The sequence below is a fragment of the Myxine glutinosa genome, chromosome 5 (assembly GCF_964187855.1).
Source record: "Myxine glutinosa chromosome 5, kmMyxGlut1.1, whole genome shotgun sequence".
Taxonomy (NCBI): domain Eukaryota; kingdom Metazoa; phylum Chordata; class Myxini; order Myxiniformes; family Myxinidae; genus Myxine; species Myxine glutinosa.
The window spans coordinates 115217874-115241360 of record NC_136265.1 but is presented as its reverse complement, the minus strand read 5'-3'; the positions used below and the strand labels follow the sequence as shown (position 1 = coordinate 115241360).

At 45.9% G+C, this 23487-nt stretch overlaps 1 protein-coding gene across 4 annotated transcripts in view; it reads right to left on the bottom strand.

The window, feature by feature from the left end:
* Positions 1 to 21402, bottom strand: part of LOC137427215 (uncharacterized) — an 87199-nt gene extending 65797 nt beyond the window's left edge. For 3 of the 4 annotated variants that reach the window (XR_013623538.1, XM_078778568.1, XM_078778570.1), the window contains exon 1: positions 20657 to 21402. Coding sequence is in view for 3 of the 4 variants with exons in the window: in XM_078778568.1 (XP_078634694.1) it covers positions 20657 to 20985 (329 nt within the window). In the remaining variant the exon portion in view is untranslated. The remainder of the gene's footprint in view (positions 1 to 20656) is intronic. The other variant, XM_078778569.1, reaches the window with a different exon arrangement.
* Between the last annotated feature and the right edge of the window lie 2085 nt (positions 21403 to 23487).

Below are 23487 nucleotides of genomic sequence, written 5' to 3'. Positions count from 1 at the left end.
GGGTCCTAAAATCCTGCTCTGCTGCTCTATCTCACTCTCTCTCTGTTCTCTTCACCCTCTTTTGCTCAAGGTCAACTGCCATCTGCTTGGAAATCAGCCAACATCACCACTTTGCACAAAAAAGGTGCAAAAACAGATCCTAGCAACAACAGACCAATCAGCCTTCTCCCAATTATCAGCAAAGTCATGGAATCCATCATTGCTTCGGATATGAAATCTTTCCTCTTCTCCAATGGCTTGATCTCTGAGCATCAATTTGGTTTCAGACCAGGTCACTCTACTCTGGACATGCTGCTTCTGCTGTCTCAACAATGGATGGAGGTCCTCCATGCCAAACAGGAAATTAGAGCTGTCTCCCTCGACATATCACGTGCCTTCGATACGGTCTGGCACCCCGCTCTGCTCACCAAACTCTCCTCCTTTGGTATCCATGGAAATCTCCACGCATGGCTGGCTGACTTCCTCTCTAGTCGTCGTCAACGTGTGGCGCTGAATGGGGTTCTCTCATCTCCTCTTCCTGTTCAGGCTGGAGTTCCCCAAGGCAGTGTTCTGGGCCCATGATCTCTCTGACTCTCTTGAAAATCCTCTCTATCTCTTTGCTGATGACTCCACTCTCTGCCGCTCCATTCCTCTTCCCTCAGATCGGCAGTCTGCAGCCTCCTCACTCTCTGAAGACTTGGACAAAATCACAGACTGGTCAAACAAGTGGAACATGTCTTTCAATCCTGACAAATCTCACACTCTTACTATGTCTCTCCGAAAAGATCGACTGGACAACCCTCCCATCTACTTTCTCAACAATCCTCTCCAAGAAGTTCTGTCGCTCAAGCTTTTGGGTCTCACTATCTGCCATGATCTTTCTTGGGAAAACCACATTTCCAAGCTGGCGTCCAAAGCCAGTCGCCGACTGGGCATCCTCCGTCGTGCGAAGTCCTTCCTCGGCACACCTGAGCTCCTCACCACATACAAGGCTTTCATCCGCAGCTCAATGGAACACTGCTCTCCCCTCTGGGCTGGTGCTCCTGCCTCACACCTAGCTCGGCTTCACGCTGTTGAAACCAAAGCTTTCAGAATTATTGGAATCTCCCGCGATGAAGCTATCTCTGAGGGCCTTTCACTCACTCACCGCAGGCAGGTAGGTGGTCTTTCTGTCTTCTACCGACTCCTCTCCGGCCTTGCACCCCCAGGTCTCTCTGTGCTCTGTCCCCGAAATATTCCTACAGGTCGCACAAGATCTGCCAGCAACCCTCTGATGGTTAAACTGCCGAAATCTCGGCTCTCTGCTCACCTTCACTCTTTCATTCCTCTTTTCTCCCACCTCTGGAACAAACTCCCTCACTCCCTTCAATCCCACTCCTCCCTCCAGGTCTTTAAAACAGCTGTTCACCACCATCTCTTATCTTCCCCCATCCAAAACCTTGATCTTTTCTACCCCCGCTAATTCACCCCAGATCCACCTTGTTTGAAATTCCAACTTCTTTCCTGGAAGTCCTGACAGTGTCCATATGTTTTATACCTCTCCCCCCCCCCCCCCCTTCCCATGCCCCCCTCCCAAAGCCCTCGCCCTCTCTCAGATCTCTCGATGTCTCCATGTCTCTCGGTCCCTGCTCTCAAATGTTGTGTTTGTGTCCTTCCCCCTCTCTCCCCATCTTGTCTACCGCTCCCGATGTTATATGTTTTTGTGTCGGTTTGTCTTTCTGTGTGATTAATGTTCGCTCTTTCACGAGCCTCGATCTTGTATACAAAAAAACCAAAAAACAAACAAAAAAAAACAACAAAAAAAAAACATTCATTTAGGGAGTGAGGAGTCTGTGGTTAGGGTCACCTCTTCTAGTGTAAATGAGGAAGTGTTTCAATAGGGTTAGAAACGTTGAGATCCATGAAAGAGAGACGACCATTACATTTTTTGAAGAGATATGCTTTTGAGGATGATATCCCTGACCCATTAGCACTAAAGATTTTTTTTCCCAGAATAAGCTGGATGTGTTTTGAAATGTGTTTTAAATTTGGACTATTTTCACTTCCGTTATGCAAATGAACTACTTCTGTCGATTTGTGTGACGTGAAAGTTGCACAAGTCGTTGACGGACGTGTACATCTGCGTTTCACTACAGGTTATTCTAGCTTTCAGGATTTCCAGGTGCCAAGCTTTTAACTGTGCGAATTGTCGAGAAATTTGCCCACAGAACTCAGAAGTTGTTTTTTTGCATCCAGGAACCGCAAAAAGATCGTTAATGATCATGTGCTTTGTGCTTGAAAAACCGAGGAACAACAAAATTCAACATCAAAACACATGTTCATTAGGGTGGTCCAAAAATTTGAAGATTGGGTTTTCATTTCTCCACAAGCCTGCCCCTATTCCTATTGAACAAAGTAGTTAGTGGTGAAAATTTGAGCTTGATTGGACAATATTTAGAGGTTGCTCAAAATGTTGACAAATCTAATGAATAATAAGATACAGAATTTTTAGCATCATACATCAAATCATAGATAATTATCTATTTTCAATTACTCAAATTATTTATTATTGTTGTCTTGCACTTGTCTTCAATGACCCATTTCAGATATTAAATCTTTCCTCTTCTCCAATGGCTTGATCTCTGATCATCAATTTGGTTTCAGACCTGGTCACTCTACTCTGGACATGCTGCTTCTGCTTTCTCAACAATGGATGGAGGTCCTCAACGCCAAACAGGAAATTAGAGCTGTCTCCCTTGACATTTCACGTGCCTTCGATACGGTCTGGCACCCTGCTCTGCTCACCAAACTCTCCTCCTTTGGTATCCATGGAAATCTCCACGCATGGCTGGCGGACTTCCTCTCTGGTCGTAGTCAACGTGTGGCCCTGAATGGGTTTCTCTCATCTCCTCTTCCTGTTCAGGCTGGAGTTCCCCAAGGTAGTGTTCTGGGCCCTGTGCTTTTTCTGGTCTTCATCAATGATCTCTCTGACTCTCTTGAAAATCCTCTCTATCTCTTTGCTGACGACTCTACTCTCTGTCGCTCCATTCCTCATCCCTCAGATCGGCAGTCTGCAGCCTCCTCACTCTCTGCAGACCTGGACAAAATCACAGACTGGTCAAACAAGTGGAACATGTCTTTCAATCCTGACAAATCTCACACTCTTACAATGTCTCTCCGAAAGGACCGACTGGACAACCCTCCCATCTACTTTCTCAACAATCCTCTCCAAGAAGTTCTGTCGCTCAAGCTTTTGGGTCTCACTATCTGCCATGATCTTTCTTGGGAAAACCACATTTCCAAGCTGGCCTCCAAAGCCAGTCACCGACTGGGCATCCTCCGTCGTGCGAAGTCCTTCCTTGGCACACCTGAGCTCCTCACCACATACAAGGCTTTCATCCGCAGCTCAATGGAATACTGTTCCCCCCTCTGGGCTGGTGCTCCTGCCTCACACCTTGCTCGGCTTCACGCTGTTGAGGCCAAAGCTTTCAGAATCATTGGAATCTCCTGCGATGTAGTCAACACCGAGGGCCTTTCACTCACTCACCGCAGGCAGGTTGGTGGTCTTTCTGTCTTCTACCGACTCCTCTCCGGCCTTGCTCCCCCAGCTCTCTCTGTGCTCTGTCCCCCCAATATTCCTTCAGGTCGCACAAGATCTGTCTGCAACCCTCTTATGGTTAAACTGCCAAAGTCTAGGCTCTCTGCTCACCTTCACTCTTTCATTCCCCTTTTCTCCCGCCTCTGGAACAAACTCCCCCACTCCCTTCAATCCCACTCCTCCCTCCAGGTCTTTAAAACAGCTGTTCACCACCATCTTTTATCTTCCCCCATCGAAAACCTTGATCTTTTCTACCCCCGGTAATTCACCCCAGAGTCCTTGCAGTGTTCATATGTTTTATTCCTCTCCCACCTCCCCCCAAGTCCTCCCGATGTCCCTGCTCTCAAATGTTGTGTTTGTGTCCTTCCCCCTCTTCCCCCTCTCTTTTGTGTCCTTCCCCCTCTCTCCCCATCTTGTCTGCCGCTCCCCTTGTTTTTTGTGTTTTGTGTGTCGGTTTGTCTTTTTGTGTGATTAATGTTAGCTCTTTCACGAGCCTCGATCTTGTATACAAAAAAAAAAAAAAAAAAATGGTATGACCAAGAGATTGTGCAAAAGCACCGGCCACAAACATAGCACGCCGATCTGAGAGATTTACTCTGTCCAGAGTTGCCACTATTGCTGGAGTGATCACCTTGATGGGAGCCTTTTTCGCCTGTTTGGCAGAAGATGGACTTTAGAGTTTGAATTAATTGGCCCCTGAATCAGAGCTTTCAATCTCAGACTCATCATCATCATCATCATCGTTCTCAAGACCGAACTCTCTTATCTGTCTCCCTCTTCCAAATCCTGGTGGCGTCTGGTCAAATCTGTTTCTGGTGTTTGTTCCCCCTCCATCCCCTCCCTCACCTCAAATGGCCACACGGCTGACTCCGCACGTGAAAAAGCTGAATACCTCAACTCTGTGTTTGCCTCTAAATCTTGTGTCCCAAACCCATCCCTCTCTGTACCCACCGTACCCAGTCGTACCCAGCTGCTCCTGGACTCTGTGTCCTTTCCTCCTGACAAGTGTTATGGATTCGTCACTTCCGCTGTTGTGGTTTTCACCCACTTGACATATTTCTGATATTATGTACTATTATTATCTTCAAAAGGTTTAACAGTCATGAACTGTTATCAAAAGTTAAAAAGGTTACCTTAAAATGATACAGGAAACCGAACCAGAAGGACGAAGAAGAAGAGAGGGAGGCGTGGCGAGAAAAGTCGGAGAAGACGCGTGACGTCGCGGCTCCGTAGCGAGCGTGGTCTACCGAAGGTCGCGAGGGAATTTTGAGTTCCTTGAAAGGACATCCGGCGATAGGAATTATCGCTGGAATTGGAAAATCTGCGTAGCCATGTTTGGGAGCTGAGATTTCGACAAATCCTCGCCTATTCGCATCGACTCAAGTATGAGCCGTCGGCCATTTTGAGCCTCACGCTTCGGACACCTACAAAGGTTTTGCTTTGCCAGCTTTACCCCAACATCCTACCGTCTGTCGGGGATGTGTGTATGCGACCGCTTCGTCTCCAATTACGTTGCGGTTCGCTGATGGAGCTGTGAACGTGCACGTCTGGAGGGGGCCTTTGGGACTTCCTATCCCGCTGCCAGTTTACCTTCGGTTTGGACCACGTGACTGTCTGCACTTTGCCTACGCTTCAGTAATCGCCTCATCGTCTCATCACTACTCGCAGGAGGGGATCTGGGAGTTATAGAGACATTGAGGAGGGTTCTCTTTCACTCACTGGGAACGCAGTGAGTTACCTTATGCCTGTTAGCTGAGGGTACCATCATAAGATGTATGAAGTGTACTTTTGATTGCTATTGCATTGGTTGTACTGTTATTCTGGTGTGATATTCAATACAATATTTGTTTGTTTATAATCATGGGTGTGGTTTCACTATTGCTTTCTAACCCAGAGTAACGTATTTTTCTGCCGTAGCTCCTCTCGTGGTTCGGAGGTATACCGAGACCAGGAAGTCGGGGAGGAACACGTCACAGAAATTGGGGGCTCGTCCAATTGACTCGTGGGCTCGAAATTGGGTCTTCGTCCGGGATCAAATTCCCTAAAAACATCCATTTGGGATTGATCCAGATTGAAATTGGGGGTTTGGACTGTGGAAAAATTGGGGACTCGGCTTTGTGGATTAAATTCCCTAAATCTCGGACGGTGGATTAAATTCCTTAAATTTCGTCCGGTAAAGAATTCCCTAGCATTCCCAAATTTTCCAATTTTGGAATATTTTCCAACATTCCCAAATTTTTCAAAAAAACAAAAAGAAGAAGAATATTTTTGGGTTTTTTGGAAATTTGTTGTGTGAAGGTTAACAGGTGCTAATGGATAGTCACCGTGGAGTTTGACGCAGAGAAGTTTGCAGTGACCCCTAGTGAGGCACAGTTCCGAGCGTTACTAAAATCGGAACTCTTGATATTGGCCAAACATTTTAGCTTGGAGGTCCGAGCTAAAATGAAGAAAACAGAGATGCAGACAGTGGTGATAGAATCTATGGTGGAACTAGGAACATGGAAAGAGGGAGCCTTGGATTGGTTACCAGAAGAACAAGAAAATGTGGAGCTCCAAAAAATGGAGATACAATTGCAGAGCCAGGAAAGGGTCAAAGCAAAGGAAAGAGAACTCGAGGAAAGAAGAGCAGCACAGGAAAGAGAACTCCAGGAAAGGTTAGAAGAGAAAAAAACAGAAGAAAGGAGAGCTGCAAGAGAACTCGAAGAAAGGCTAGAAGAGAAAAAAGCAGAGGAGAGAAAAGCCGAAAGGGAGTTAAGGGAACAGGACTCGGCGCTTCAGCAGGAAATTAAACTCAAGGAGCTGGACTTAATGAAAGAACGGGGAGAGGTACCATCCATGCTGACTGGTTCGACACCTAGTCAGAACCCCTGGGATGTTGGCAGACATGTTAGGCTGGTTCCACTCTTCAATGAAAAGGAGGTAGCCAAGTTTTTTTTACACTTTGAGAAAGTGGCTCGAATGCTAAAATGGCCGGAGGAGTCCTGGACCATTTTAGTGCAAAGTGTTCTGGTGGGTAAAGCTCAAGATATTTATTCAGCTTTACCGATTGAGCAATGTGCAGATTATGAGATAGTGAAGAAAACCATTCTCAAAGCCTATGAATTGGTCCCTGAAGCTTACCGGCGAAAATTCCGGAATGCCAGAGAGGGAGAGTGAGACCCATGTGGAGTTTGCCAGAATGAAAGAAACCATGCTTGATCGGTGGTGTGATTCAAAAGGGGTCGGGAAAGACTTCGAACTATTGCGACAATTGATCCTGGTGGAGGAATTCCAACAGTGTGTCCATGAGGACATTAAAGTACATCTGGAGGAAAGGAAAGTACCAAAGTTGTATGAGGCAGCAACCATGGCAGATGACTATGCCTTAACACACAGGATGAGGTTCCATAAACCTAACTTCCCGCCTAGAGTTCGCACGGAGAGTACGGTGCAGAGAACGAAGATTCAGGGGGGCGGTCTAGAGATGACTATGAGGACAGATCGGATACCACGACTCTTAGGGATCAGAGGTCTACAGTTCCAAGACGGACTTATCCTCCGGGGGGCTCGAGGCAGACCACGAGGTTCTCCTCCGGGCCTACTCGCGCTTTTTGCCATAAACCTGGACACTTGATGTCCCACTGTTATGCTCTGGAAAAGGGAAATCAGGAGCGGAGTTCGACTAGTACAACTCCGAATGCAATGGCAAATGTGAGAAATCGGCCTCAAAAGGGTTACCAACCATTTATTTCAGAGGGGTTTGTGTCACTGGATGGAGACTCGACTAACCCGAGACATGTTAGGGTATTGAAGGACACAGGAGCACATCAATCTTTAATGCTTGAAGGCATTTTGCCAGTCAGAGGAGACGGCAACTGGTGATAGTGTTCGTTTACAGGGGATTGGTGGCTGTGTTAGAGCTCCACTTCATGTCATCCATTGGGAGTCTGATTTGGTGTCAGGACCGGTCACCGTAGGTTTACAAGCCACTCTTCCTGTAGAGGGAGTATCTTTTGTTATTGGGAATGATTTGGCCGGTGGTCAAGTTTCTGGTAACCCGATGTTTGTTGAAAAGCCGAGTAGGAAGCGCCCTGAAGAGAAGAGAGTACCCTGAAACTAAGTGTCAGCACACGCAAGTCAGGGATGGAGGCAATATTGGCAAGCTCTTTGTAGGGGGACTGAACTTCAAAACAAAGGAAGATGTTCTGGAGTCTGCCTTCAGCAAATATGGACCGCTTTTGGAAGTGCTGCTGATAAAAGACAGGGAGACACAAAAGTCAAGAGGGTTTGGCTTTGTCACGTTTGAAAACTCAAAGGATGCCAGAGATGCAGAAAAGGATCTGAATAGCAAGGAGATGGAGGATCGGACCATAACAGTAGGGAAGGCATTTCATAGGTGTCGAGGGGGCTACAGAGGAGGACAACGGAGTAGTAGTTTTGGTGGTGGCCGCAATCGATATTATTATGGAGGCTCCCAGAGTTACGGCAGCTCCCGAAGGAAGGATTTATCAGAGTAGTGGCCGAGAAGGAGACCGCTATTCATGTGACTACAGTGGCAAGTGGTCCAACCATGAGTATTATGAAAGTTCGGAAGAGTTGAAGCACTGAATGCTGCGGAGCAGCTGAGCCAAGATTCCTACACGGATTAACCGTGAACGCCATGTTCCTAAAGGCGTCCATGTAGTGAACTTTCCTACATGGATTAACCGTGAACTCCACGTTCCCAAAGGCGTCCATGTAGTGAATACTTCCAGGCCTCCCCACCCAACCACCATGGAACCTGGCTCAGCTCGGCCTCCCGGAAAAAGTGCTGTAGATTTGCTTGACTTTGGACTTTTGATCACCACCCCTTAACCTTCATTCAAAAGAAACTAAAAGTAAAAATCAGAGTGTGCTGAGATGGAGTTTGGCTTTGCAGGGGTTCAACGGGGAAATTGAACATGTAAAGGGCAGGGACAATGTCGTTGTTGACGCTTTGTCCAGAGTGAATTTACTTGGGAAAGCTCTGTGGGTTGTGTGAAAGTTTGTTGCTTTCTTTTTGGGGAAATATTGATTATTGTTGCTCACGGGAATTGAGGATTTGGGTTACGAGTTTACTTTTGTTTGTTTAAAGAGTTTATCTGCAAAGAAAGTTTTCGCTGTTTTCAAACTTTCTTTCTTGAGGGGGGGAAGTGTTACGGATTTGTCACTTCCGCTGTTGTGGTTTTCACCCTCTTGACATATTTCTGAGATTATGTACTATTATTATCTTCAAAAGGTTTAGCAGTCATGAACAGTTATCAAAACTTAAAAAGGTTACCTTAAAATGATACAGGAAACCGAACCGGAAGGACGAAGAAGAAGAGAGGGAGGCGTGGCGAGAAAAGTCGGAGAAGACGCGTGACGTCGCAGCTCCGTAGCGAGCGTGGTCTACCGAAAGTCGTGAGGGAATTTTGAGTTCCTTGAAAGGACATCCAGCGATAGGAATTATCGCTGGAATTGGAAAATCGGCGTAGCCAGGTTTGGGCGCTGAGATTTCGACGAATCCTCGCCTAGTCGCATCGACTCAAGTACGAGCCGTCAGCCATTTTGAGCCTCGCGCTTCGGACACCTACAAAGGTTTTGCTTCGCCAGCTTTACTCCAACATCCTACCGTCTGTCGGGGATGTGTGTGTGTGACCGCTTCGTCTCCAATTACGTTGCGGTTCGCTGATGGAGCTGTGAATGTGCACGTCTGGAGGGGGCCTTTGGGACTTCCCATCCCGCTTCCAATTTACCTTCGGTTTGGACCATGTGACTGTCTGCGCTTTGCCTACGCTTCAGTAATCGCCTCATCGTCTCATCACGACTCGCAGGAGGGGATCTGGGAGTTATAGAGACATTGAGGAAGGTTCTTTTTCACTCAATGGGAACGCAGTGAGTTACCTTATGCCTGTTGTACCATCATAAGATGTATGAAGTGTACTTTTGATTGCTAATTGCATTGGTTGTACCGTTATTCTGGTGTGATATTCAATACAATATTTGTTTGTTTATAATCATGGGTGTGGCTTCACTATTGATTTCTAACCCAGAGTAACATATTTTTCTGCCGTGGCTCCTCTCGGGGTTCGGAGGTATACTGAGACCAGGAAGTCGGGGACGAACACGTAACACAAGGTGGAAAAGTTTCTGTCAACCCTCGACTCCGATTCTGCAACTGGACCTGACGGCATCAGCCCACGGGTCCTAAAATCCTGTTCTTCCACTCTTTCACTCCCTCTCTCTGTTCTCTTCACCCTCTCTTTTGCTCAAGGTCAACTTCCATCTGCTTGGAAATCAGCCAACATCACCGCTTTACACAAAAAATGTGCAAAAACAGATCCTAGCAACTACAGACCAATCAGCCTTCTCCCAATTATCAGCAAAGTCATGGAATCCATCATTGCTTCAGATATGAAATCTTTCCTCTTCTCCAATGGCTTGATCTCTGATCATCAATTTGGTTTCAGACCAGGTCACTCTACTCTGGACATGCTGCTTCTGCTGTCTCAAAAATGGATGGAGGTCCTCAATGCCAAACAGGAAATCAGAGCTGTCTCCCTTTTTTTTTTTCTTTTTTTTTTGTATACAAGATCGAGGCTCGTGAAAGAGCGAACATTAATCACACAGAAAGACAAACCGACACATAAAACATATAACATCGGGAGCAGTAGACAAGATGGGGAGAGAGGGGGAAGGACACAAACACAACATTTGAGAGCAGGGACCGAGAGACATGGAGACATCGAGAGATCTGAGAGAGGGCGAGGGCTTTGGGGGGGGGGGGGCATGGGAAGGGGGCAGTGGGAGAGGTATAAAACATATGGACACTGCCAGGACTTCCAGGAAAGAAGTTGGAATTTCAAACAAGGTGGATCTGGGGTGAATTAGCGGGGGTAGAAAAGATCAAGGTTTTGGATGGGGGAAGATAAGAGATGGTGGTGAACAGCTGTTTTAAAGACCTGGAGGGAGGAGTGGGATTGAAGGGAGTGAGGGAGTTTGTTCCAGAGGCGGGAGAAAAGAGGAATGAAAGAGTGAAGGTGAGCAGAGAGCCGAGATTTCGGCAGTTTAACCATCAGAGGGTTGCTGGCAGATCTTGTGCGACCTGTAGGAATATTTGGGGGACAGAGCACAGAGAGAGCTGGGGGTGCAAGGCCGGAGAGGAGTCGGTAGAAGACAGAAAGACCACCTACCTGCCTGCGGTGAGTGAGTGAAAGGCCCTCAGAGATAGCTTCATCGCGGGAGATTCCAATAATTCTGAAAGCTTTGGTTTCAACAGCGTGAAGCCGAGCTAGGTGTGAGGCAGGAGCACCGGCCCATAGGGGAGAACAGTATTCCATTGAGCTGCGGATGAAAGCCTTGTATGTGGTGAGGAGCTCAGGTGTGCCGAGGAAGGACTTCGCACGACGGAGGATGCCCAGTCGGCGACTGGCTTTGGAGGCCAGCTTGGAAATGTGGTTTTACCAAGAAAGATCATGGCAGATAGTGAGACCCAAAATCTTGAGCGACAGAACTTCTTGGAGAGGATTGTTGAGAAAGTAGATGGGAGGGTTGTCCAGTCGATCTTTTCGGAGAGACATAGTAAGAGTGTGAGATTTGTCAGGATTGAAAGACATGTTCCACTTGTTTGACCAGTCTGTGATTTTGTCCAGGTCTTCAGAGAGTGAGGAGGCAGCAGACTTCCGATCTGAGGGAAGAGGAATGGAGCGGCAGAGAGTGGAGTCATCAGCAAAGAGATAGAGAGGATTTTCGAGAGAGTCAGAGAGATCATTGATGAAGACCAGAAAAAGCACGGGGCCCAGAACACTGCCTTGGGGAACTCCAGCCTGAACAGGAAGAGGAGATGAGAGAAACCCATTCAGGGCCACACGTTGACGACGACTAGAGAGGAAGTCCGCCAGCCATGCGTGGAGATTTCCATGGATACCAAAGGAGGAGAGTTTGGTGAGCAGAGCGGGGTGTCAGACCGTGTCGAAGGCACGTGATATGTCGAGGGAGACAGCTCTAATTTCCTGTTTGGCATTGAGGACCTCCATCCATTGTTGAGACAGCAGAAGCAGCATGTCCAGAGTAGAGTGACCTGGTCTGAAACCAAATTGATGATCAGAGATCAAGCCATTGGAGAAGAGGAAAGATTTCATATCCGAAGCAATGATGGATTCCATGACTTTGCTGATAATTGGGAGAAGGCTGATTGGTCTGTAGTTGCTAGGATCTGTTTTTGCACCTTTTTTGTGCAAAGCGGTGATGTTGGCTGATTTCCAAGCAGATGGCAGTTGACCTTGAGCAAAAGAGAGGGTGAAGAGAACAGAGAGAGGGTGAGATAGAGCAGCAGAGCAGGATTTTAGGACCCGTGGGCTGATGCCGTCGGGTCCAGTTGCAGAATCAGAGTCGAGGGTTGACAGAAACTTTTCCACCTTGTCAGGAGGAAAGGACACGGAGTCCAGGAGCAGCAGGGTACGACTGGGTATGGTGGGTACAGAGAGGGATGGGTTTGGGACACAAGATTTAGAGGCAAACACAGAGTTGAGGCATTCAGCTTTTTCACGTGCGGAGTCAGCTGTGTAGCCGTTTGAGGTAAGGGAGGGGATGGAGGGGGAACAAACACCAGAAACGGATTTGACCAGATGCCACCAGGATTTGGAAGAGGGAGACAGATAAGAGAGTTCGGTCTTGAGAACGGAGAGATATTGTTTCCTGGCTCTCCTGAGGGTGGACACACACTTGTTTCGGGCTTTGTGAAAGGAAATGAGATTTCCTTCCGTTGGATTTGCTTTCCAGGAGACGAAGGCAAGTTGTTTCTGGGCAACAGCCTCACCACAAGATTCCGTGTACCATGGACGGGAGGAAGGGTATGACAACTGAAGACGAGATGGGATAAATCTGTGCATGAGAGAGAGCAATTTACTTTGGAAGAATTCCCAGGATGAGTTGATGGCAGAGGCGGTAGAGATGGGAGACCAGTCCAAATGATTGATGGCTGCTTGAAGACCGTGCCAGTTGGCCTGAGTGAAATGCCAGACTCGTCGACGCTGAGGAGGCTCTCTGAGAATGGTCAGAGAGATGTCCACTTTAACAAGGACATGATCAGATGATCCGATCGGAGCAGAAGAAGAGCAGCAGACATTTTCAGGGAAGTTAGTCATAACCAAGTCCAGAAGAGAAGATGTTCCGTTGACTGAGATCCGGGTCGGGAAATTGACAGATTGTGTCAGTCCCAGTGAGTCGCAGAAGTCCTTTGCTGAGGAGCCATGGCTGGTGAGAGAGGTACCCACACCCAGCCAACTGGCATGATGACAGTTGAAATCATCACATATGAGGAAGAGAGAGTTGGGATGAGTAGATAGAAGTTGGTCCATATCATCAGACAGCGAGATGTAGATGGAGTCATCACTGTTTGGTGGACGGTACAACACACATATGAACAAGAGGTGGGAGCGAAGGGGAAGCCGTAGCCAGAGGTATTCCTGGGGGTGAGGTGGAGAGAATGCAGTGCAGGGCGAGTGAGGAAGAGAGTTTTTGATAAAGATAGCAACCCCGCCTCCAGGACGAGGCTCAGGTCTATCATACCGGAGGAGGGAGTAGCCCGGGAGAGATACTATGGAATCAGAGACATCATAAAGGAGGAAAGTTTCTGTTAAGCAGATCACGTCTGGTTTGACAGAAGCAACCTGTATGGAGAGAAAACCCTCCCTTGACATATAACGTGCATTTGATACGGTCTGTCACCCCGCTTTGCTCACCAAACTCTCCTCCTTTGGTATCCATGGAGATCTCCACGCATGGCTGGCGGACTTCCTCTCGAGTCGTCGTCAACGTGTGGCCCTGAATGGGTTTCTCTCATCTCCTCTTCCTGTTCAGGCTGGAGTTCCCCAATGCAGTGTTCTGGGCCCTGTGCTTTTTCTGGTCTTCATCAATGATCTCTCCGACTCTCTTGAAAATCCTCTCTATCTCTTTGCTGATGACTCCACTCTCTGCCGCTCCATTCCTCATCCCTCAAATCGGCAGTCTACAGCCTCCTCACTCTCTGCAGACCTGGACAAAATCACTGACTGGGCAAACAAGTGGAACATGTCTTTCAATCCTGACAAATTTCACAATCTTACGATGTCTCTCCGAAAAGACCGACTGGAAAACCCTCCCATCGACTTTCTGAATAATCCTCTCCAAGAAGTTCTGTCACTCAAGCTTTTGGGTCTCACTATCTGCCATGATCTTTCCTGGGTAAACCACATTTCAAATCTGGCCTCCAAAGCCAGTCACCGACTGGGCATCCTCCGTCGTGCGAAGTCCTTCCTTGGCACACCTGAGCTCCTCACCACATACAAGGCTTTCATCCGCAGCTCAATGGAATACTGCTCTCCCCTCTGGGCTGGTGCTCCTGCCTCACACCTAGCTCGTCTTCACGCGGTTGAAACCAAAGCGTTCAGAATCATTGGAATCTCCCGTGATGAAGCTACCTCCGAGGGCCTTTCACTTACTCAACGCAGGCAGGTTGGTGGTCTTTCTGTCTTCTACCGACTCCTCTCCGGCCTTGCTCCTCCAGCTCTCTCTGGGCTCTGTCCCCCAAATATGCCTAAAGGTCGTACAAGATCTGCCTGCAACCCTCTTATGGTTAAACTGCCAAAATCAAGACTCACTGCTCACCTTCACTCTTTCATTCCTCTTTTCTCCCGCCTGTGGAACAAACTCCCCCAATCCCTTCAATCCCACTCCTCCCTCCAGGTCTTTAAAACAGGTGTTCACCACCATCTCTTATCTTCCCCCATCCAAAACCTTCATCTTTTCTACCCCAGCTAATTTCACCCCAAATCCTCTTTTTTGAAATACCAACTTCTTTCCTGGAAGTCCTTGGTGTCCTTGTGTTTATACTTCTCCCTCCCCCCCCCCCTTCCCACACCGCCTCCTCCCAAGCCCTCTCCATCCCACACATTCCCGATGTCCCTCACAAATGTTGTGTTTATGTGCCTCCCCTTCTCTCCCCATCTTGTTTACAGCTCCCCTTTTTATATACTTTGTTTGTTTGTCTGTTTGATTTGTTTGTGTGATAAATGTTAGCTCTTTCATGAGCCTCGATTATGTGTACCAAAAAAACTAAAAACAAAACATCAACCACAGCCGATGTTGATGGAACATATTGCATTGCTGTTAGAGTCTCAGCAGCATGTTTCTTCTTTCTGTTATCTTCATTCTCAAGCCTGATATGCTTTCTGTTCTCCTTCACTGCCAGAGTTTGTCCACAGATCCCATACGTGAACTTGAGGGATCCTCACGCTGCATGACAAGGAATGCTTTGTCTTCTTCATTCGTCATTTTCTCAAGCGCATCATCTGGTGAGATATCGAAGAGGGGTTGAAGATCATCTTTGAACATCTGCTCCTTCACTCTATAGTTTTCGAATGTCTTGGTTCTATTTTTCTTTACCAGTTTGTAGGCATCATACAACTTCAAAAGTTGGCGCTCACAGGAATCTACTTTCTGCACTGGAATTCGTGCTTTCTCCCAGTATGCACACACAGCTTGTACACTAAGTTTGGCACTTTCACGAACTGTATGGTGTTCTTGTATGTGATGGTGCACCATTTTCTGCAATGTGTGAAAAGGAAATAATATGTGGGGGACTACCAACCAAAGGACAGACTTGCCTAGCAACCAAACTGTGGAAGAGCTGCGAGTTTCTGCCATCTGAAAAAAACAGGATAAATTTAAAATGTTATTTTTTGAGCAACCTCTAAATAAGTTCGAATTGACCTCATATTTGGTTCATATGATCTTTATAAACATAGGAACAAGGGCAGCCTTGTGGAGCATGGATTTGTAATAGTATTAAATTTTAGATATATCTGTGGACCACCCTAATGTTCATTCAAAATATCGTGTTGTTTGCGAAGACCACTCCGATCTGTCAGCGTTTGTGTTTGATCAATAGGTGATCACTACCTGGAAACCATCCTCGGAAATTGCTGAAACACGACGCCGTACCGACACTTACCGGGGCGAGAGTTGCGTGTTGATTTGAATCCCGGCCCATGTGATCCAAGTTTAGAGCTAGTCCTCAAGTAGTTATGTTATCTATGTTACCAGGATACTAGCAGAGGCTACTTGTCACTTCTCTGACGGATTAACTAGTCTTCCTGTTTGCCAAAAATTGCTATGTTGGTTCACTGCGTCTGTATTGAGTCCATATATCCCAATAAACTCGACCAGCGTGTGCGAATATTTTAACATTTTATGAAGTGCCCTCAGGTCTACAATTGTTCAATTATCGTTGTGGCTTCCATTGTCATATGCCCCGAGGGCAGTTTTCATATTCGTAAGATAGCTGATCGATCTCGCCGGAGTGAGCCAGAGATTCTTCACCGCACAGTCTTCCATATAAATGTTGATGTTCTGCACAAACTGAGCACAGCATAGCGAACACATTCTGCTCATAGCTTCACTGACGGGTTTAATCAAAAGACCCCCTCACCCCCACCGCCTATTCACCCCAACCCCTACTCCCACCACTTGTTCTTTGGGGTAAGTGGTGGTGAGAGGGGGTTTTGAGAAACGCCAATGTCTGTATTTTGATTAAACCCCGTCAGCGAAGTGATGAGCAGGATCCATGCTGTGGGCCATTTTGTGCATAACAATAGGAGCCTATTTATTCTTGGGTAAAATGCCAGGGGCTTAGAAAAGGCCCCTTTATATAAGGGTATGTACCATGTGGCAAAGTATAGAAAAGAAGGGACATTCCATACCTTGTAGAAAATGCCAAACAATACAAAATAAGGGGCATTCAAAAATCCCGTGTGCATGCTCAACTACCCTTGTGTTCTTAGGAGGAACCAAGTAATGCTCGAGAAAAGTTCATATAAAGGTGTGCCCTACATCTGGCAAATGAAATACATTCACTTCTTCATGCAAGTGTATGAATCAAATTGGCGCCCCTGACACCAACGTGATTTCGAGGATTTTCTAAATAAAACAAGAATACATAAACAGACGTTGCTGAAATTTGGAACATATTATCTCGACATACAAAGTATTTACTTCTGATATTTGAAGCCAATCTCGTCCAATAGAAGCCGAGAAACGTATTTTCAGTCCCCATGTAAAAGCTGAATAATCATCATACTAAAATACGCCATTTGTGTCCGTCCATCTGTCTGATGAATTTTTGATGCCAATACATTCCGTCCTTACTTATCCAATCTCAACCAAACTTGACAGGATGACCAAGGGTTACATAATGAAGGTTGTAGCGCATTCATTTGCCCCCCTCCCCAAGGAGGTTTTCTCCCCCCGAGTGGCTTTTCCCCGCCATTGCCGTCAACGGGTTGCGTGTTGAGGTGTATAGCCATATTAAGTTAGCTTTATCGTGGCGTTTGTCCAAAGAAGAAGATTTATTGTGGCGTTTTTCCAAAGACGCTTTTCATAACAAAATTAATGATAATCGCATATTAGCCGGCGAAACTGGTGTTGTCAATAAACGCGTACGTCTTATGTCGAAAACCTGATTATGCCTTGGCTTGAGAATTCCGAAGCGCATTGGAGGCCGCCATCTTGCGGATGCGGAAGTATGCATAACAAATTGAAAACGTTCAATAGGAGTTTCTTTCACCCGTCTTTGTTTGATTCACAATCTCATGCACCTCTAATTTATTATTAAAATACTTTAAGACCAACCTCGGGTCGCACGGGCCTGGTTATCTTCAATGAAACGCGTCACCAAACACCGGACCCAATGAGAGTCGAGCATTTGAAAAAATATTTCTAAAACCAAATCACGCACTGGAGGCCGCCATCGACCGGATGTGAAAGTTTGCATAAAACAATTGCGAAAAAGTTAAATAGGAGTTTGTTTCACCCGTCTTTCTTTGATTCACAATCTAATGAACCTCTAATTTGTAATTAAAATACGTTAAGACCAACCTCGTTATCTTCAACGAAAATCGTCACCAAACACCAGAACCAATGAGATTCGAGCATTTGAAAAAGTATTTTAAAAAAGCTTATTATGCGTTTCGGAGGGTGAAAATGGCGTCAAATATTCTAAAATTGACGAAGAATGATTTTTTAGAAATCTCGTGGCCGTCGGGGATAGTTTTTCACGGCCAGAAATACGGTATAAGCGGTTTACATATTTAGTTTAGAAATACGGATAGTTTTTCATGGCCGGAAATATCCGAAGTTGAGATGGAATTCACCGAATTAATCACTGCAAGCTAACTTCTTCTGGTGGAGGAAGCCGCAGTGCCCGGAGAGAACCAGTCCTGACAGCGACTGAAGTTAGAAGACTACACACATACTGTGAAAATGTATGTTAAGCCCAGTTAAAATTTCTTAAAATAGGCCTTAAGCTAGCACATCGTATAGTTACTTCCTTAAGCTTCTTGTGACATTTATTGTATGCAGGTATTGGGGAGGACTGTCTGCTCTTCTCTTTTACCAAGTCTTACCAGGTACGGTACCTACTACAGTCTACACCTACCTACTACCAACTACCTAACCTACTGATGCCATAGTGATGGGTAAAATAGTGGCAAGAGGCTTTGGCTTCGCCGGCTCATTGCGGCTTTGCAGTCGGTACTAGTACTAATGTCATTACAAAACAATATAATACTAATAATGCCCCACTTCCTTCCCCAAGGCGTTTTTCCTGCAGTGATAACGTGAAATAGCTTAAAGTTATAATGGCGTTTCTGTGGGAGCAACGGCTTCTACAGGAAGTAAAAATATTATAAACCACAAACACGTATGCTTAGTTTTTTAAACAGTCGCTAATGCTCTTTATAACACTAAATGAAGAAATTTGGAGGAATCCTGACATCCGTGAAGTAAGGTTTACTTACAGAACTGAGCGAAGATCTACTGTACTCTATATAACCCACAAATGTAGGGTTATTAACATGGCCCTTTCTGCAACTACCGTGGCATTTTTCGAAGCAAACTTTTGAAACTCGCTCCTGCTGTTTAATCTATCTATAATTCCAGTAATCTCTGTGTGTATGTATGTATGTATGTATGTATGTATGTATGTATGTATGTATGTCTGTGACCGCTGTTTCTCGACAACCACGGGTCCGATATACTTTAAACTTGCCAGGTATATTGCTGGGGACCCGAGGATGTGCCTTTTCAAGGTTTCATATTAATCGGACAAGTAGTTACGGAGCTATGTCCAAAAAACGATTCAACCAATCAGAGAGCAGCGAGCTATCACGTGTGCCGAACGTGCCGAACAGACTCTGCCTCGGACGGCACATTTGAGAGCGTATTCATTTATTTCACGTTGGCAAACTATGTTGCCGCTATGTTGGCGTTAAACGATGTTTTAAAACTAATTAAAACTAATTTGCGATTCTTTCGCTTTCCTGCGCGTTTGTGCATGCTATGGCGATTTCTTTACCAAACTCCGCAAGCCGTTCGCTTTGGACCAAACCATTTCATGTAAATAGAGGGGGGGGATTGTCACCGTACTCGCAAGCCGTTCGCTTTGGACCAAACCATTTCATGTAAATAGAGGGGGGGGATATAATTTTAGATATAGATATAGTACGGGCATGCCCTAGTACAAAACAAAGGGAGGAAGACCAGGATGTGCTCATTTACCAAGCAGCTAGCTAGCGCTTGCCAAGCCAGCCGTTTCTTAACGGTTTTGAATGGAGTGCTTGCTCAAATGCTTAAACCACTTGGCGATCTCTCCACAAGAAACTTGGTAAATGAACACACACCCAATGTTCTTGAGATCCGACCATAGATCTACTGTAATCTTATATACCCCAAAGAGGAATGATCCTTTCTGTAGCTCTCGTAGTGTTCGGGTGTACTAGTACAGACAAAACGATCCCTTATATACAGTGAGGGGCACTTTGGGCCTACCTTAATGTGGAAGAATGTGTGGTGAAGGATCCCTGGCTCACTCCGGCGAGATCGATCAGCTATCTTACGAGAATGCAAACTGCCCTCGAGGCATATGTTTCGTCATCATTAACATATCTTATTCCCCATGGGGAGTAGTTGACAATGAGCCAGACCCCATTTTTTTTCCATGGAGTTGTTTCAGAGATAGAGGTGTGAAATTTTTCCAAGATGGTGCCTGTACCACGTGACCTATGACATCATAATTAGAATTAAAATATTCAACAGGAGGAGGCGCTCTTAGGGTAAAATTTCATGTCAATCGGACCAACGGTTGCCGAGAAAATGAATTTTTTTTAAATGCAGACACGGCACACGTACGACACACGGCATACATATGCAACCGCTTGCTTAACCTCGCTTTTTGCTTCACGAGCGCAGGGTAACTACTTGAGCACTAGCACAAAGCTTGGATCACATGGGTTGGGATTCAAATCAACATGTCACCCCCTGGGCCTGGTTTGGGCGTGGCTTCAAATCACCATGGATAACTCTCGCTCGGTAAGTGTCAGTACGGCTTCGTGTTTCAGCAATTTCCGAGGCTTGTTTCCCAGGTAGAGATCAATGCTGTCGGCTTGAAGTGGTCTTTGCAAATAGCATGGTATTTTGAATGAAAATGTGTTATGATATTGAATTTGATTGTTCCCATGTTTTTCAACCACAAAGCGCATGATCGTTAACCATCTTTTCCTGGGTCACACAGGAAAAAAACCCACTCATTTGCATAACAGAAGTGAAAATAGTCCGACTCATTTGCATAACGGAAGTGAAAACAGCCCGACTCATTTGCATAATGGAAGTGAAAATAGTCCGACTCATTTGCATAACGGAAGTGAAAATAGTACGACTCATTTGCATAGCGGAAGTGAAAATAGTCCGACTCATTTGCATAACGGAAGTGAAAATAGTCCGATTTAAAAACAATTATCCGGCTTATTATTTCCCCCAATAAACATTCTTTTTGTGCTAATGGGTCAGGGATATCATTTTCTAAAACACACCTCTTCAAAAAAAAAATCATGGTTGTGTCCCTCTAGAGACCTGCAGGGTCTACCTTTCGGTACAACTCGGACTAGTCCGGTGAAGCAAGGTAAACACTAAACGCTTAATTAAATAGAAGAGGTGTCACATATACCAAAGGAGTTCGTAACAATATAAAAAGGTAGATTGCTCATTATCTAGTGACCATGACGCGGCTCAGGTGTGTGCGGTGGTTACCTGGATGAGTTGGGCAGCAGAGTTCTAAATGGGGTCAAAGTGCGACGGAAGCTCCATGACTTGGTAAGACGACCGGATGTTGTGATCCCAGACTCGGAACTCAGGGATCTGGTCTCGACATTGGATAATTGAGCATTCCCATCAAATGAAACGGTGTCCTCCCTGGAAAATTCATTCTCCCCAAAAAGTGAAACGGTCTCGGCCTCATCCCAAGACCTCCGTTGGTTGGTCGCAGGTAGGGGCGGCTTGTCGAACGACTCTACAGACGAGGAGCCATTTTTTGAGAAGATCTTGGCAAGTTTGCCTTTAAAACTCTTCCGCTTGGACATTTCTCCCGGGCGCACCGCCTACCTGCACCGCGACAGGTGCGTGCTGTAGCAGGTGCGCGCTGTAGCAGGTGCGCGCTGTAGCAGGTGCGCGCTGGAGCATGTGAGCGTGGACGGCTCGGAATATTTACGACGTGGTCAAGTTCTGGAGTTCGTGAAACTTCTAATCGGAAGAGCGCAAGAGAGGAGGTCGTCTCCCAGGAAGTCACAGGTTCTGAGAACTGCAGGTAATGCGGAAAAGAGGGAAGAGGCTCATGAAAAGGCGGGAATCCAAGGACAGTGAGACGGTTAAGGAAAACCAGGGTGGAATCCTGACCAATCAGGGACGGGAATTGGTCACTTTACGGGGTTAGAGTTGGTAAGACGTAAGGAGATAAGGAGAGCCGAAGACAAACAAAACGAGTACAGGTAAAGGGGGCATAAGGAAGCCGAAAAGAGCCGCAGGGTCGAGCGAGGCAGGCATGATAGGGCAGGTGCAGGTGTGCAACTCCATCAAACCAGAAATACCGGCAGGACGTACTGCGAGTCCCAACCACTTAATCTTCAACAAAATATACCTGGTGAAACGGACATTCAATTGGATGATTCATTGAATCATTCACTGCCAAAATCAAGACTCTCTGCTCACCTTCACTCTTTCATTCCTCTTTTCTCCCGCCTGTGGAACAAACTCCCTCACTCCCTTCAATCCCACTCCTCCCTCCAGGTCTTTAAAACAGCTGTTCACCACCATCTCTTATCGTCCCCCATCCAAAACTTTAATCTTTTCTATCCCCGTTAATTTCACCCCAGATACACTTTTTTTGAAATATCGACTTCTTTCCTGGAAGTCCTTGCAGTATCCTTGTGTTTGATACCTCACCCCACCCCTCCCCCCCTTCCCACCCCTCCCCCCCCTTCCCACCCCTCCCCCCATCCCACCCCTCCCCCCTTCCCACGCCTCCTCCCCCCAAGCCCTCCCACAGATCTCCCGATGTCCCTGCTCTCAATGTTGTTTGTGTGCTTCCCCTTCTCTCCCCGTCTTGTCTACCTGTACCCTTATTGTGATGAAAATGAGATGAGACGTTCATCAAGCTTTATCCAGGTGTATGCTTAGAATGGTAAGGGAACCACTTTTCATGAAGCTTGCTTGCGTGCTTGACTATGATACCCTTATTGCTTATATGCTTGACATATATTGATCCTATGATTGCTAATTCTCTTTCAGATATTGCTGGTGTTCGATTCAGATTAAACTCACCTTCTGAGACCTGTTGTAGATCTGATTATTTTACAACTTGTCCCCAATGTCCCCTTCTCTCCCCATCTTGTCTACCTCTACCCTTATTACATGTTTTGTGTGTCTGTTTGATTTTTTTTGTGTGATAAATGTTAGCTCTTTCACGAGCCTCGATCCTGTATACAAAAAAAAATAAAAATTCCATCGTTACCTTCAACACCGAAGGTGCATGCAGGTTGTTTTCACCTGTGTCTGTCTGCGAGCAAGATATCTCAAAAAGTTGGGGACGGATTCGGACGAAACTTGGTGGACAGGTTGTGGGTGTGACAAGGACAAATTGATTCGATTTTGGTGAAGAACCGGATATGGATATGAGTTTTTATGCTCCGCCCCCAAATTTTTATGCTCCGCCCCCGAATTTTTATGCTCCGCCCCCGAAGATCCCCAGAGGCATCATGTTTTCGGTTTGTCTGGTCCGTCCGTACGGGCTAAACCTCGTTTTTCTCAGCAACCAAATGTCCGATTGAGACGAAACTTTCAGAATAGGAGTGACACCCATGCACAATGTTTTTATGATAATTGTGATGTCATTGGTCACGTGGTATGGCAGCCATCTTGGATTAAAAGCAAATAATTTAAAAATATTTCTCGGGAACCGCTGAATGGAAAAATTTGAAACTTCGCACATTGTCAAATACTCCCAATGGGGAACAAAAGCATGATAATGATGACATCATAGGTGAAGTGGTATACCAGCCAAAAATGTTTTAATCGAATTCCTTATCCTAAAAATCTGAAATTGCATGCACATGATCGATGACCCATTTGTATTGAAATATTAAATTTATGACATCATAGGTCACATGGTTTGGCAGCCATATTGGATTTAACCTAAAAAGCTTTAAAAAAACATCTTCTCCCAAACCACCAAATCGATTGACTCGAAAGTTTACGTGTCATTGACTAGGCATGGCGATTAAAAGATGACCATGAAAACTTCATTGGTCACATGGTGTGGCAGCCATATTGGATTGAAGGAAAATATTAAATAATTATATCTCTGAAACCACTTAACCTATCGATGCTAAATTTAAAAAATATAATCTAACACCACTGTTGCATATAGTTTGAAAATGACGACATCATAGATCACGTGGTTTGGCAGCCATCTTGGATGGAAAAACTAACCTTATCCGATCAACACAAAACTTCACAAACGTGAACCCCTATCCATACATATGCAGAGTGTACATTTTTAAAGGTCATATGTCACGTGGTATGACAGC